Here is a 15055-nt window from a genome sequence, read left to right as displayed (position 1 = left end):
ACGCAGTGATGTCCACCCTGGGACTGGTGACCGTGTGCACCAATGTGTGTGAATAGGTTCTAGGAGAATAAATGGGGCCCTAAAAAGTGACCCGCCATCCCACAGGGAACTCACACGTTCCCACTCCCACGCATGCACACTGCCACGCCCCCAAGAGCCACCGGCACAGGCCGCAGGCGAGAGCAGGGCGCGGCTCACCGGAACCGAGGTGCGGTGCGCGGCCGCGGGCCGGCCTGACGGCCCCTCTGCGCAGGGACGCCTTCCTGGAGGGCTACGTGCAGCAGTTCCTGTACACCTTCCGCTACTTCTGCACGCCCCAGGACTTCCTGCACTTCCTCCTCGACCGCATCAGCAGCACCCTGGGCAGGTACGCCCGCCCGCCGGGCGTGCGCCGCCGCGTGGACCCCGGGCCCCTGGCCTGGCGGCCCTGACAGGGCGGAGGGCTGGGAAAGGTCACGGGGGGACGGCGGCGGCCAGGGGTCATTGCCACAGGGCAGGGAGCCAGCACACCCCCAGGAGCCACTGGGCAGGGGTGGGGGGAGGCACGGCGCGGGGGCGGGGACAGGGACGGGCGTTGGGGGCGGAGGGGGAGGGCCTGGCAGCCCACCCACCGCCTCAGGGCTGAGCTGGCCTCTGAGCCCCCCGCCCGTTCCCTGGTGCCCCCTTTCCCGAGGCCAGGAGCCCTGGCAGCCTCAGCCCATCCTTTTGGAGGGGGGCTCACGGGAGACACCCCACCCCCAACTCCATCCACCCGCAGAGCCTGCTGTCCCAGGCACTGGCTGTTGGGGTGGTGGGTGCCTCAGGACGGGCTGGGTCCTGCCCTGGGACACCAGGCCCCGGGCCCCACCGTGGGGCGGATGCTGCCACTCCCCAGACCCCGGGTAAAGGCTGAACGGCTCCTGAGGGCAGAGTGGCGCCCAGGCCCCACACCCACGCCCACGCCCACGCCCGGCCGCCTGTCCGCAGGGCCCAGCAGGACCCCACCTCGACCTTCACCAAGATCTACAGGCGCAGCCTCTGCCTGCTGCAGGCCTGGGTGGAAGACTGCCACGCCGTGGACTTCTCCGGCAACGCCGGGCTGCGGGCAGGGCTGGCGGACTTCGTCTCCTCCAAGGTGGCCCGGCGGTGCTGGGGGGGGCGGCCCCCGCCCGCCCGGGACACGGCCGTGACCCTGTGCTCCTGTCCAGATCCTGCCCCTGGACGGCTCCGCGGAACGCCTGCTGGGCCTCCTGGAGGCGGGCGCCGACCGGCGGGCCGAGGGCGGCCCCCGCGGCCCCGACACGGAGGACCCCAGGCCGGCCGAGGAGGACGCCGGGCCCCTCAACGCCCTCTGCAAGAGGCTCTCGGAAGACGGCATCGCCCGCAAGGTGGGGGCCTCTCCCGGGGGGCGGGGGGCTCCCAGGACAGCACTGCCCCGGCCCCAAGGACCTGGTGTGCGTGGGCACATGAGGCGCGCACATGCATGTGCTGGTGTGGGCATGTGAGCATGAGGACACCCACACACACACGGGCATGCACCCATGCACACGTGTACATATGTGTACACAGGCACCCATGCACACACTGCCAGTTCCAGGACCAGCTCGCGGGGCTGGCACTTCCTGTCCCCCTGGCCCCGGGCAAGGACAGCAGAGGGCCAGGCCAGGCCCTGAAACAGCCCCACCCTCCTGCCCCTCCACCCGAGGTCAGGCGGGAGGGCGCATCGGCAGGAAGCGCCCGGGGGTGAACGTGGGGACAGGGGACCTCCCCGCAGTCCGCGGGACTGTGCCCGCGGGGGCCCCTGACACGGCCGGCCGGGCGTCCTCGCGCCCACACGGCCGCAGGTGGGAGGGGCCGGCGCCCCGGCTCCAGCTGTGCCCGGCTGAGGGCCGCGCCCGCCCCCCTCGCAGAGCTTCCCCTGGAGGCTGTCCCGAGGCAACGGGCTGGCACTGCCCCACCACAAGCAGCGCCAGTACAGCATCGCGTCCGCCCTGCCCAAGCCCTGCTTCCTCGAGGACCGCTGCAGCCCCTACGCCAAGGCCAGCGAGAAGGGGCCCTACTTCCTGACCGAGTACAGCACCCACCAGCTCTTCGCCCAGCTGACGCTGCTGCAGCAGGTGCGGGGCTGGCGGCCTGGGGGTGCAGGGCCCCGTGGCTCACCCGGGGGTGCTGCTCTCAGGCCCCCACAGGCTTTGCTGGAGGGACACATGGACACGCAGCAAAGGGAGGCTGGCGTCCAGGTGCAGCGGCCGGGGTGGGGGCGGGGCACCGCCTGCGGGGAGGAGGGGCCTTGGCTTGCAGGGCCTGGCGCCCACCCCCTGCGTCCCCCACACCCCACCTCCCAGCACCAGAGGGTGCCCTTTGGACGCCGTGGGGACCGTCCGTCTTCCCCTCTCGGAGCTGCTGCATCTCCAGGCCCCTTGCTCCTCATCCCCCGTGTCACTCAACCGGTGACAGCAGTGGCAGCAACTCTGCGGGACCACGGGGGCGGGGGGTGACCATGTGCCTGGGGCCCCACCCAGGGCTGGCAGTACGCCTGCCTGAGCTGGGTGCCCCCCCACCCAGCCCCCGGGATGCTGCCTTGAGCACAGGTCCCTGGGGAGGGGGCCTGACCGCCCGGGTCCTTGTCTCCACAGGACTTGTTTCAAAGGTGCCATCCCGTCCACTTCTTAAACTCGCGGGCCCTGGGCGTCATGGACAGGAGTGCGGCCATCCCCAAGTGAGCGTCGGCCCGCGGGGGTCGCCCAGAGCCCCGGCGTGCGGGGCGTGCGGCCTCGTCTAAGTGTCTCCTGGGCCCTCCCGGCCCCGCACTCGCCCTGCGGTGACGCCACCCGTGTCTCTTCCAGAGCCAGCTCCTCCGAGTCTCTGTCGGCCAAAACCTGCAGCTTGTTCCTGCCCGACTACATCCAGGACAGGTACCTGCTGCAGCTCCTACGCAGCGCAGATGACGTCAGCACCTGGGTGGCTGCGGAGATCGTCACCAGCCACAGCGCCAAGGTGGGTGGGCGCCTCCGCGGCTCCGACCGCTCGGGCCCCGCTGCCTGCCCCTGGGGCGGGGGCCGCAGGCCTCAGGCCTCCGTGGACGGCACACGTGGGTTACCCAGCCCCACGTGCCTCACACCCGTGTGCACTGTCCTGCCCAGTCCACACGCAGCTCCTGTCCTGCCCACACGCTCAGAGGACGCCCCCTGGGCCGCGCCCCACGTCTTTGCGGGCAGCATGTCGGGTGCCCTCAGCCAGGCGGCGGAATAAAAGGAACTCAGGTCCGCGGTCCCATCGAGGTTGACCCCCCACATTCTGGGGGCTGGGCCCAGCCGCTCCTGGCCCCCGGGGCTCGGGCTGGACCGAAGTAGCTCAGCCTCAACACACCCCCACGTCAGGCAGGCACTGGGCAGGCCAAGAGGGAGAGTCACCTGGGTCTAGGCCCCAGGAACTGCCCCGGAGGCCACCACCTCCCGTCAGATGGCGAAGCCAAGACCACGACCACGTCCACTCCTGGGATTAACAGCATCTGCGTTTTTTTTTCCTTTTCCGATGCCCTGTGTCCCAAGCCCCGCAGGGCAGCCTCAAGTCCCGTTAATAAATGCCGTTTTCTACTTCTTTCCCCTTTGGCGTGAATTTTCGGGTTAGGAGTTTAGGAGTGGACAGACTGGCCCACCCTCACTTCCGCTAGGATGTGGGAGCAGGGAGCCGGGCTCGCCAGCCTGCCCTCATCCACGGCGTTACACGTACTGTGATGTCAGCCTTAGCTTCCCCGGGTCAGGGCCTTCGCTTGGGGGCCTCCGCAGGCACGTGACCCAGGACCGCCCCTCCCCGGCCTCCCGGGAGCTTTTCCACCCCGAGCCCCGAGGCAGCGGAGCAGCGGGTTCCCGTCCTGCGACGGCAGCTGCCGTCCAACAGGGCGATACAGGGGCCCCCGCAGCCGGCGTGACGGAGCCCACGCTCACGCTGGCCTGCGGGGGCAGGCACAGCCGGACGGCCCCCCACGTCCGTCCACAGAAGGTTCCGGTGAACAGCTCCCCCCGCGACGCAGGAGCCTGTGGCAGGATGAGCCCCGGCATCTGCGCTGGGGCACGTTTCTGATAAACCCAGACGTGGGCTCCGCCGCAGGGCCTGTCCCTTCCGAGGGACCTGCCGTGGCGTCAGAGCAATCCAGGGACCGATGCGTACCTGAAAACTACGGTCACTGCGCAGCGTTAGCTTTAAACGTGGAGCCTCAGGATGCGATGGGGTGACCGACGAGCCCCCCGGGAAGACGGTACCTCCGGTCCAGACGGCAGCCTGGCGGGGGGGCGGGGAGTGCGTTCCGGACAGAGCAGCCGAGTACCGTCCCTTGCCTTAAGGAAGAGCGTGTTGTCTTTTTTAGATGAGAAATGGTGAGTTTGAAAGCCAAACAGAACTCTTATGTCATGAGACAAATTTAAAAGTTTCGGGACATCGTAGCCAAGAGGAAGCAGCCAACCCAGCTCCTCCGCGCAGTCACCCACGGCTCCGCCTTCAAAATAAAATTGCGGCGCAGGCGGAATGTGGGTGAGCCCTGGGGACACAGCTCGACATAAAACCCCCGTCATGGAACGGAGAGGCCGCCTCCGTGGGTCCCAGCGTCTGAGCCCGCGGCCGCCTCTCGAGTCAGGCAGCTGGCAGGTCACGATGGCAAACAGCCTGCAGGGACCGCTCACGTGACCTTGGACCTCTGCGCGTCGGCGTCACGGCAGATGAGGGTCAAGCCCCATGGAAGGCAGTCTGCTCAGGACCCGCAGGCGCTGTGTCCGCGTGAAGAAGGGCCTCGGCCGGGGGGCAGTGTGCGGGGGCAGGGGCAGCTATGAACGAGGGCTCTGGTGACGTCCCAGAGCCTCCTGGGCGTCCGTGGGCCCGTCCCCTCCGCCCCTCGGGCCTGCTGTGAAGCAGGGTGTCCTCAGGAGGGGCCTCCCTTCGGGGCCGCTCAGGGGTCTTCCCCACAAGCCCGGTGACCTTGACGCCGGAGGCAACAAACTCAGGACTCCGCGGGGCCGTGGGGGACCAGCCCCTGGTCAGGCGCTGAGGCGCGTCCTGCACGGGACACGGAGCCACTGGGCGACGCCAGAAGCTCCCGTTTGTGGCCGCAGAGGCTCCGCCTCCCCTGGGCAGCCGCCCACCCAGCTCCTGGGCCGCCTGCAGCCCAGTGTCCCCGGCTCCTGGAGCACAAGTTTGTCCCGGCGTGGTAGTCCCCTCGGGGCCTGAGGCTGCCTTCATCCTCCACCTTCGCGCCCCCTAGGCACTTGCCCTCTGGTTCCCCGGGGATGCCGCCCCTTGCCCGGCCCTCCTCCGCCGTGCAGGCCTGTGCCCCCGCCGGCCACCTTGCATGGGGCCCGCGATGACCCCCCCGCGTCGCCGGGACCGAGGACGCTGAGCGCACTTTCCCCTGTAGTTGCAGGTGAACCTGCTGTCCAAGTTCCTGCTGATCGCGAAGCTGTGCTACGAGCAGAGGAACTTTGCGACGGCCATGCAGATCCTGGACGGCCTGGAGCACCCCGCCGTGCGGCAGTCCCCGGTGAGTCCGCGGGGCCCCGGGCCGGCGGCGCTGCCCACGGCCGTGGGGCCGGGCTCACTGGTGCTCTCGTCCTAGGCCTGGAGGATCTTACCCGCAAAGATTGCCGAGGTCATGGAGGAGCTGAAAGCTGTGGAGGTACTCCCGCCTCTGCATGCGCCTGGGCCCCCCACCCCTACCCCCGTAACGACGCGGCCTGCGCCGCTGGGGCAGAGCCGGCAGCGGCCCCCCCGAGCACAGCGCCTCCTCGGAGTCGTGCACGGAGCCGCCCGGCCTGGGCAGAGGCGGCCAGGAGCTCAGGGGCCCGGAAGCCACGTGCTGGGCCAGTGGCACAGGCGCCGGTGCCGAGGGCTGGGCTTGCCTGCAGCGAGCAGAGACGGCCTCGCGGGATCCCGAGGCAACAGCGTGCGGAGCGATGGGGCATCTCCCCCAAATGAGGCCCCAGAGCAGGCCCGGCCCGCCGGCCGCTGTGCGCGTCCTCGGCGGCCACCCGGCACAGGGCCCTGCCTCCGGCCGCCCGGTCTGGGTCTCGTCTGGGTAGCTGGGTCGCCCGGTCGCGCCCGGAGCCCGTGGGAAGGTGGGTGGGGGGAGGCGTGCAGCCTTCGGAGGGGGCCGAGGTTCCCCTCAGACATGGGGACGTGTGACCCCCGCCCCACAGTGCGTCGGGGGGTCGCGGGTCCGAAGGCGGTGGCACCGTCCTGCAGGAGCACGGGTGTGGGCCGGGCCGGGCTGACCCCGGACCCTCCCCGCCCCTGCCCGGCGGGGCCCCCAGGTGTTCCTGAAGAGCGACAGCCTGTGCCTGATGGAGGGGCGCCGCTTCCGGGCCCAGCCCACCCTGCCTGCGGCCCGGCTGCTGGCCATGCACATCCAGCAGCTGGAGACCGGGGGCTTCACCATGACCAACGGGGCGCACAGGTGGAACAAGCTCAGGTGAGGGCCCACAGGAGCGGCGCACGTGGCGGTGGCCTCCCCCCACCCCCGCTCCCCCTCCGAGGCCTGGGCCCCCGACCCTCACCCCAGCCCAGGGACTCCCCACCTCCCTCCCCTGTGACCTGCGGCCCCTCCCCCACACGCGCGGGGCCAGCCTGTCCCACACGCGGGGCACCTGTGGTCTCAAAGCGACGTCCCCAGGTCGCCGTGACCCCCTGCTGGGAGACCCCGGCCCCCCGGGGCTCCCATCTCCCTCTCCCCGCCCGCCCCCGGCCTCCCCCAGAGCTGCAGCCTGGCTGTTCGCCTGCCCCGCCCAGCCGGGCGCTCCCCTGGAAGGCGCAGAGCGGGGGCCGGTGTGGAAACCAGCACTGCGCCGCCCGCCGAGGCCGACGCGCTCCCTGCAGCCGGGCTCGGGGCCTCCCCGCGGCCCCTGCGGCCCACGTCCGGAGCCGCCTGGGGCTAGCCCGCCACCTGCACCGCACCGTCCCCTCCCCACCGACCACACAGGCAGGTGGGGCGGGCTGGTCAGACCCCGCCCAGCCCCGCACCCTCAGGTCCTGCAGGCGGCCTGGCTCTGTGGAGAGCCAGCCCCGGGCCGGGCCCCCCAGGCACCCGTGTTTAAGAGACACCACAGTGCACACTTCACGTGGGAGGTCGCCAAACCCGCGTCAGCGAAGTGGGGGAGAAACACTGAAAGCCACGCCGGAAAGCAGGGCGAGGGCCGAGGCCGGTCTGCGGGGCCGGTCCACGTGTGTGTGTCACCGGCCGTCTCCCCGTTCACGAGAAGGAAGCCGTTCGTTCTAGACGAGCTGCCGCTTCCTCCAAACTCAGGACGGCCATGTCTCTTAGAGCCCTCCACCCCCGGGCACAGGGACAGGCTTCGCTTCGCAGTCCCCAGTCTTCTTGGTGACACGCAGGGACTGCCGGTCGCTGTATTACGCACAGCCCTCCCGGGAAGGGCCCCGGTTCCCAGCGCTGGCCGCTTCCCAGCATAGACACTCACAGGGTGGTGGCCCGAGCCGTCGTCCCTGAGCCCCGCGTGGGGCGCACCCGCAGGCCGCTGGCACCGCCCCCTCCGCCACCCGCGTCCCCCGCACCCATCTGCTCTGCGTCCCCAGTGACGGACCGTGGGCTTTACTCACGCTGGGATCCCTAGCACCCGTCGGGGCGACGCAGGTTCTCAGGAGGCATTTGTGAGATGAGATGGGATGGATGGCCGGCCTAAGTGATGCATGAGGTTTGGCCTTGGGGACCCAGACAGCCCAGGGTGTGTCCCCTGGGAGCTTCGGCTCCTGCCGCCGGGGACGCCAGGGACGCCGGGGGTGTCCGAGCCGCGGGCTCACGTCCCGTGTCTCCCCCCGGCCCAGGAACATCGCCAAGGTGGCGAGCCAGGTGCACGCCTTCCAGGAGAACCCCTACACCTTCGCCCCTGACGCCAAGCTGCAGTCCTGCCTGAGGCAGAGGATGGCGAGGTTCAGCGGTGCCGACGTGGCCCTCTTGGCTGCTGATAGCAGGCCCGGCAGCCGCCAGGCTGCCAGCGAGAAGCATTCTCGGAAGATCCAGGACAAGTTACGGAGAATGAAAGCCACGCTCCAGTGATGCAGGGCCGCGGTCGGGGCGTGGGGTCGCACACCGCGAGGCAGCGCTGGCAGGAGGGGGCCCGCCAGCCGCCCGCTGCAGGCCCCACAGCACGGCAGGCGCCGCATCTGCCCCCTGGACCAGGGACCCCAACACGGGCCCGTCGGGGCCTCGGCGCCAGGACGGGGGAGCGCGGGGCTCAGATCGCGACCCGGAGAGGCTGGGCGCCAGCTCAGGCCCAGGCGTTTCTGCTAGAAAAGTTAAAACTTAAAATTCTAAACGAACACAGAAGGAGCGAACGCCCAGGATCAGAGAGAGGGGGGCCCCGCCTTCCCCAGTGGCCCGGCCCACCCCCCTCCACTCCCGCCCAACCAGACGCAGGTTTAACCGCGTTCCCGCGGGTCTCGCCGCCCAGTGCCCAGCAACGAAGGACCAAGACTGGCCTCTGACCCCAGCGCTACCACAGGTCCCAGGGGGTTCCCAGCCCTTCCTCTGGGGCCTCTGAGGCTTCCCAGTGGCCCAAGCCCCCAGCCCCACTTGCCCTGGCTCAGCCCACCCAGTGGGCACCAGAGCCCTACAGCCCTTCCCACCACCCACCCTGTCCGGCCCCCAGCTGCCGACAGGCGCCTCGCAGCTCCCCCCCAGCTGCTCCCCTGCCGCCCCGGGGCCCTTGTGCCTGCCTCCCCCCGCCCCCCGCCACTCAGAGCAGCTCCTGGCGGGACAGCTGCGTCCCGGCCAAGGCTCTGCTTCCCCGCAAACCACGCAGGACACAGTGGCTCCCAGGCAGAGGCGGCCTCGGGGGCCAGGGGCACCTGCCTGTTGGGTGCCCCCGGGCGGAGGCCGAGCCCACCCGCCTCCAGCCGCCGCACGCAGCACGCACACCCCCACCAGGCTCCACCGCTCGCCGCCGCCGTCCGCGCTTCGTCAGAACTGCCCAGGAAAGGAAGTCGGCCCCTCGCTGGTGCTGAGCACGGCTGGGTGGCTGGGCGGTGGCACCCCAGGGCCTCCGGACCCCGAGGAGGCCAGCCCGCCCCAGGGCCCGGGTTCTTGCGTTGCACGTCACCACGAGACCCGCACCTGGCCTTCGGAGCGTTACGTGAGTGACTGCGGAGCAGCCCGCGACCGCTGTCGCCAGGGAAGCTGTCACGGTGACAAAGCGCTGCCCCACCCACGTCGAGATGTGCTTTCCCACGTGGACTCAGTCCGGACGCTCAGTCCCGCTGGACCGGAACCCGGGGACTCGGTCCTGCTGGCCCTGCCCACCTGGCTTTATTTTCCCTTCAGGCTTTTATAGGAGGATCGTGTTCTGCCGATCGACGCTTACGTTTCCAGGTTTTGAATTTAACCAGGCAGTGCCACAAAGCCTGAGGCCATGCGAGCGTCCAGCACAAATACACGTCCATGCGCAACGAGTGCCAGGGGCACGGACGGGCTTTCGGCTTCAGCACGAGGTCTGCATGGCGCCCTCCTACGTGCCGCACAGGTTTCTAAATAAAGTCCTTTCTACCAAGACGGCTTCCGTGCCGCTCAGGCTCTCTCTCCTCTGTGGTCGCAGCGGGGGCTCCTTCAGCCAGACGGAGGCTGGTGCTTGTGCAGGCGCGAGGGCGGGGGGCCTGGGCCGCAGCCGCACCCTTGGGCGCGTGGGGAAGCCCACCAGGATGCGCAGGCCTGTGGACAGCGAACTCGTTCTGCAGGAAACACGTCCTCCAGGGGAGACTGCAAACCCGCAGAATCTCGTAGCGCAGTCCCCGAGGCCTCCCAGCGCCACCGCCGAGGCTGCTCTGCCGCTCCCGCCTGGCACGCCCCGTGGGCACGGGGCACCCAGGCTCAGGCCGCCTGCGGGGAGGGCGGCGGCGGGAGGCTCCCAGGGTGCGGCCTCGCCGGGCGTGGCTGGGCGGGGTTCGCGCGGAAGGGGTGGGAGGCCGAGGGCTTGCAGCGCTTAGGGCGTGAAGCGCTGGCGGAGTCTGAGAGGCGTGGACAAGTCTCTGAATGATCAGGAACCCTGCCCGCGGGCAAGTTCGGAAGAGTCAGGTTTGGCAGAAGACGACAGTAAGGTCACGCTGCTGTGGACAGCAGCTGCGCGTGGCGCGGTGGCTCCAGTGTCCCTGTCACAGGGGTGATGGTTGGGCCCCCGCCAGCCTAAAAGTTGCTGAGCCCTGGTACCTCTTCCCCCCTGAGACGCAGTAAGGTGCCATCGACCGTTCACCGCACCCATCCAACCCCATCGGCGAGAACCGAAAGCCAGCGACGACCCCTCAGGTCCCCCAACGAGCCACGCTCCCCAGCCCCCCGAGGTCCCCTCCTGCACTACAGGGGGCCCAGTGTGTGGCGCCGGTGCTCTGGGAAAAGTCTAACCGACTTCGGGGGGTCACTCAGTGCTGGGGGCCGCCCTGTGCCCTGCGGGGAGATTTGCAGCATCTCTGGTCACCTGCTACGTGCCAGCAGCACCCCCAAGTCATGACAACCAGCGGTGTCTCCGGACTCCGCCAAACATCTCCTGGGGGAGGATACCCCCAGAACCAGTGGCTTAGAAGGAGGGACAGACCCCGCTCCCAGACCTTGGTTTCTAGATCCCGGTCTCAAAAACAAACAAAAAACACACAACAGTTCGAGAAAGGGTTGAACAGCTGATTGCGGGCGTGGGGGGGGAGGTTCCACGTGGCCAGGCGCACCCTGCGGTGTCAGAAGCGAGGAAGCGCTAAAAGGGGAGCAGGGGGGGCGCGGGGGGGAGAACACATCCAAGGACAGAGGGCAGGAGGGCGAGCTGCCGAGACCTGCCCGCGTCCAGAGCTGGGCCGTCGGGGCACCTGAGCGCCCGCCCCTGTGGGCCTGCAGCCCGGGAACCGAGGAACGCGCGGGGTCCCACGCCGGCATCGCCGGAGGAGCACGTGAATCACAGGCAGGGACACGTCCGGGAGGGCCCCCGGCGCCCCCGGCCCCGGGCGCAGCCTGGCTACTCCCCACTGAGTGGCGACTTCATGATCGGCCCCCGCCCGCAGGCCAGGAACGGGGAAGCGGTGACCTGGCAGCAGCGGACAAAGGCACCGCCTTCAGGGAGACCTGCTGGGCCCTGTCCTCCCACAGCCATGCAGCCCCCATGACACGCAAGATGAGCTCGGGGCTCCTGTGGCCTCCTTCCCAGAAACCACGAAAAGACCCCAGTCCAGCACAAACGGCGGGACCGTCCACACAGTTCCTGCCCAGTGTTCTCCAGTCCTCAGGGGCGAGGGCGCAGGACGGAGGGGGCCACGGCCCGCGGAGACCGCGGAGGCACGGCAGCCGAAGGCAGGCTCTGGCTGGGACCCCGGGGCAGGAAATGGGACACGGGCGGCCGGGTGTGACGGTCTGGGGGGGGCTCAGGGGCTCTGCGCGGTCTGTGCCGCGGCCGCGCACCTACCATGCGCCCAATCTAAGAAGCTGCAAGAACTGTTACAGCTCGTGGGCAGCGATACGACGGAGGCGTTCGCTGGTCATTGAGTGACCCGAGCCGACGTTCCCGTACTGATTCTAACGAGGTGGTGGCAGATGACTTTGTATCTGCCGTGTCCAGTCACACAATCTGCCACGGAAGACGGTCCGACTGCTTCCTTTCCGACCTACATCCCGCTCACTCGTTTTTCCTGTCTTATCGCTCTGGCTAGGACTTCTGGAACAACCTTCAGCAAAAGTGGCCATCTCAGCCTGACTCCTAACCTCCAAGAGTAACAGTGGAAACTCCGCATCGACCAGAACTGCCAGAAGTTTCTTTCTGTGAAGTGCGTGAATTACGACCCTAGTTCTGACCGCTGGTTATAACCCTTGAACAGATCCAACCCCAAGCCGCCTGAAGACGGCGACGAAAGCCGCCTCCCGTGCGCATCCCCAAACCACACCAAACAACAGGGAGCAGAGAGCAAGCGTCCAGACGAATCTGCAAACGACATCCTGGACCCACCCAAGCAGCAGGGGGTAGCCGCGCGGTGCGGGGGGCGGGGGGCGCCTTCAGGCTGGAAGGTTCCAGAGCAGCTCTGCGCAGCGGTGAGAGGGCATGGCACATGCGTGAACACCGGTTGAACTTTGCGCCTAAAGCACGTAACCGTGTTAGTTTGCACCTCAATCTAACCCTTTGAAAGAGTCCAACCGCAGTAGAGCAGCAGGTTCCTCCCCGTCGGGCAGGGGCGGAGCTTCGCCCCCGGCACCTGCGGCCTAGGAGCCCGGAAGGCTTGCCGGGAAACCGAGGCGCCGGCACAGCCGGAGTTGAACTTGGCGCGCGGAGGGGGCGGGACGGGGCGGGGCTGGGGGAGGGCCGCGTAGACCCCGCTGCGGCTCCGACGGAGGGCGGAAGCGCGCAGACCCCGCAGAGCGCGTGTGGGCGGCCGTGCGGGCTGCCGCCCGGACCGTGCCGCGTGCCCCCCTTCCCCCTCCCCGACCCCAGGATGCTGCTCCGGCCCCGGCGGCCACCCCCGCCCGCGCCCCCCGCATCGCTGGCGCACGTCAGTCCAGACCTCGAGCCGCGGACCGCCGGGGACGTCCCAGGGACTCCGCCTGGACGACCCGCCTCGCCAGGCTCTTCAGGGGCCCCCGAGCCCCCCGGCTCACCAGTTTCTCCAGGCTCAGCGCAGCGCACGCCCTGGAGCGCCCACGAGACGGAGCTGCTGCTGGGCACGTTGCTGCAACCGGCCGTGTGGCGTGCGCTCCTGTTGGACCGCCGCCGGGCGCTGCCCACCTACCGGCGCGTGTCGGCCGAACTCGCCCGCCAGCAGGTGCGGCGCACGCCCGCTCAGTGCCGCCGCCGCTACAAGTTCCTCAAGGACAAGCTCCGAGACGCCCAGGACCAGCCGCCCGGACCCTTCGACGCGCAGATCCGCGAGCTCATGGGGCTGCTCGGCGACACGGGGCGCAGGCGCGGCCGGCGCCGCTCCCCCGGGCCCGGACGGCCCCCGCGCGGCCGCCGCCCAGCCCCCGGCGCGCCTGCCGAGCAGGGTAGGTGGGGTGGGGGTGGGGCGGGCACGCCGGTCGAGAGGAGCGGGAGGGCGGGGAGGGGACTGGCCGTGGGGAAACGGCGACGGCCCAGGTTCCCGACCCCACACCCGCCCCGCATTACAGACGTCCAGTCGGTGTCCGCCGCCCGTGACCCCGACGTGGATTCCGCCTGGACGCTCCGTTTCAACTCGTCCCCGTCCAAGTCCTCGGAGGCCCCCCGCGCCGCCAGTTCCCCGACGGCTCTCCCCACGTTAACGCCCGGGCCTGGCCGCCCGGAAGACCATGCGCCCCTGCACGCCCCCGACTCCCCGCCGCCCCTCGACCCCGCCTGGGAAGAGCCCGACTCACCGCCCGGCCGCCCCGAGAACCCCTCGCCCCCGCAGCCCGCGCCCCCGTCGCTGAACGCTGCCCTCCTGCAGACCCTGGGGCACCTGGGCGACATCGTGGCCGTGCTGGGCCCACTGCGCGACCAGCTTCTGACCCTGAACCAGCACGTGGAGCAGCTGCGCGGCTCCTTCGACCAGACCGTGTCCCTGGCCGTGGGCTTCATTCTGGGCAGCGCCGCCGCGGAGCGGGGCGTCCTGGGGGACCCGCGCCCTTGAGGCTGGGCCTTCGCCCGCCCCTTCCGTAGCCATGGCCGCCTCGGCTCGCACCCCATCCTGTTGCCCTCCCCCCACTCCTAGGTACGTTCAATAAAGAAGATTGCCTTTTTTCAATTTAATCGTCTTATTGTGTGCAGGTCTCGCCTAGGTAGGAGCGGCGCCCTGCGGGCAAGGCGAGGCTAAAACGGCTTCGGGATCTCAGGGTGGGGCGGGAGGACCCGCAGCGGCTGCGCTGGGGCTCACCGGGATCCCAGCCGGGGCCTTCCTGGGGCCTTCCTTACCTGGGCGATCAGTCTGCTGGGGGGAGGGGCTGTGGAATCCGAGGTCGGGGTCCTCGGCCTGCCCGCCCGGACTCTGGCGCAGACTAGCTGTGGGGGCGGGCACCGCGTCCGCCTTCCCATGGAGCCCCGCTGAGCAGAAAGGGGGAGACGACCTCACCCCAGGAATGGCCGCCAGGCTGGGCCGGAGCCTGTGGGGGATGGTGGGCGGGCAGCGGCCGCACCGCAGGCTCCCGGAGCCCGAGCTCGGCTTGGAAGCAGGACTGGGACACCGGCGAGGGAAGGAGACGGCCCAGGCGCGCCCAGGGGGCTGGGGCTGGGGTCTGAGGCTTTCGACATTGGCCGAGACCGGGGTCCCTGCAATTTTGAGAGGATTTTTGCAAAAATCATTGGGAGTGTTTTCCAAACAGCAATTGAGCCCCACCCTCGAGCTGTGCGTCTAGCTGGGAGGAGCGCGCTGGGTGGGGCCCCAGGCACCCCCTGCCCGGGTGGAGATAGGAAGTGCCCTGAGGCGCCGCCAGCATAACAATACGCGCTAGAGGGGAATGCGGGGTGGGGGCTTCCCCCCGACTAGGGGCTCATTCAAAGACCTCAGGGGTCGCCTGCGGCCGCAAAGCTCAGTGAGAGCTGGCGGCCCCTCCCCCAGACATTTTCGTGAGACTGGAGAGGCCTCACGTGGACGCTGGGCCGGCCGGGTTCACCGGTGAGCCCAGCTGCGCGGTGTGCGCGGGGCAGGTCCTGCGGGGGACCACACCCCGGGCACTGACTCCGAGGGTCGCCTCGTTTAAGACTCGCTGCCTCAGCTCCAGGGCGTCCCTGCGGGGCGCCGGGGCCCAAGACCTCCAAGCTGCTGGAAGGAGGCTTGTGCGGGGAGTCCGGCTTGCAAACAGTCTGCGCCCCCCACTCCTGGGGCTGAATCCCAGCAAACCAGGCGGCGTGGCCTGGTGTGTCCATCAGCCAAGTCACTGGGGACCCTGTGCCCTGGAGAAGGGCTGTTTAGGGACCAAGAAAAATCAGCTGCAGGCTCGGAGTTTGAGGACACCAGGAAAACCCGCGGGCCGTACTACCCCATGGACTGTGGCGCCCCTCGCAGGGGTGGCCCGCACACCCCGGCCCGGCCTGCAGGGCAGGGACACCGGCGGCCGGCCGCTGCCCCGGCCCACCCCAGCTGGCGGCTGGCTTCTCCACCATCTCGGCCC

At 69.7% G+C, this 15055-nt stretch overlaps 2 protein-coding genes across 2 annotated transcripts in view; both read left to right on the top strand.

Annotated features, from left to right (window-relative positions):
• Nucleotides 1–8035, top strand: part of KNDC1 (kinase non-catalytic C-lobe domain containing 1) — a 39469-nt gene extending 31434 nt beyond the window's left edge. Inside the window, exons 21-30 of the mRNA XM_054585064.1 lie at nt 254–367; nt 967–1114; nt 1188–1367; nt 1890–2096; nt 2616–2698; nt 2826–2976; nt 5387–5509; nt 5585–5644; nt 6279–6436; nt 7804–8035. Coding sequence (XP_054441039.1) covers nt 254–367; nt 967–1114; nt 1188–1367; nt 1890–2096; nt 2616–2698; nt 2826–2976; nt 5387–5509; nt 5585–5644; nt 6279–6436; nt 7804–8035 — 1456 coding nt within the window. The remainder of the gene's footprint in view (nt 1–253; nt 368–966; nt 1115–1187; nt 1368–1889; nt 2097–2615; nt 2699–2825; nt 2977–5386; nt 5510–5584; nt 5645–6278; nt 6437–7803) is intronic.
• Nucleotides 8036–12429: 4394 nt separating this feature from the next.
• On the top strand, nt 12430–13578 carry UTF1 (undifferentiated embryonic cell transcription factor 1). Its single transcript, XM_054585062.1, has 2 exons — nt 12430–12976; nt 13100–13578. Exons 1-2 carry the CDS (start codon nt 12430–12432, stop codon nt 13576–13578), a joined length of 1026 nt encoding a protein of 341 aa, XP_054441037.1.
• Nucleotides 13579–15055: the final 1477 nt, after the last annotated feature.

Source organism: Pteronotus mesoamericanus, unplaced genomic scaffold, assembly GCF_021234165.1.
Source record: "Pteronotus mesoamericanus isolate MK-2021 breed Mesoamerican mustached bat unplaced genomic scaffold, CSHL_Meso_final contig_1201, whole genome shotgun sequence".
NCBI lineage: Eukaryota > Metazoa > Chordata > Mammalia > Chiroptera > Mormoopidae > Pteronotus > Pteronotus mesoamericanus.
This window is presented reverse-complemented; position numbering and strand designations above follow the sequence as displayed.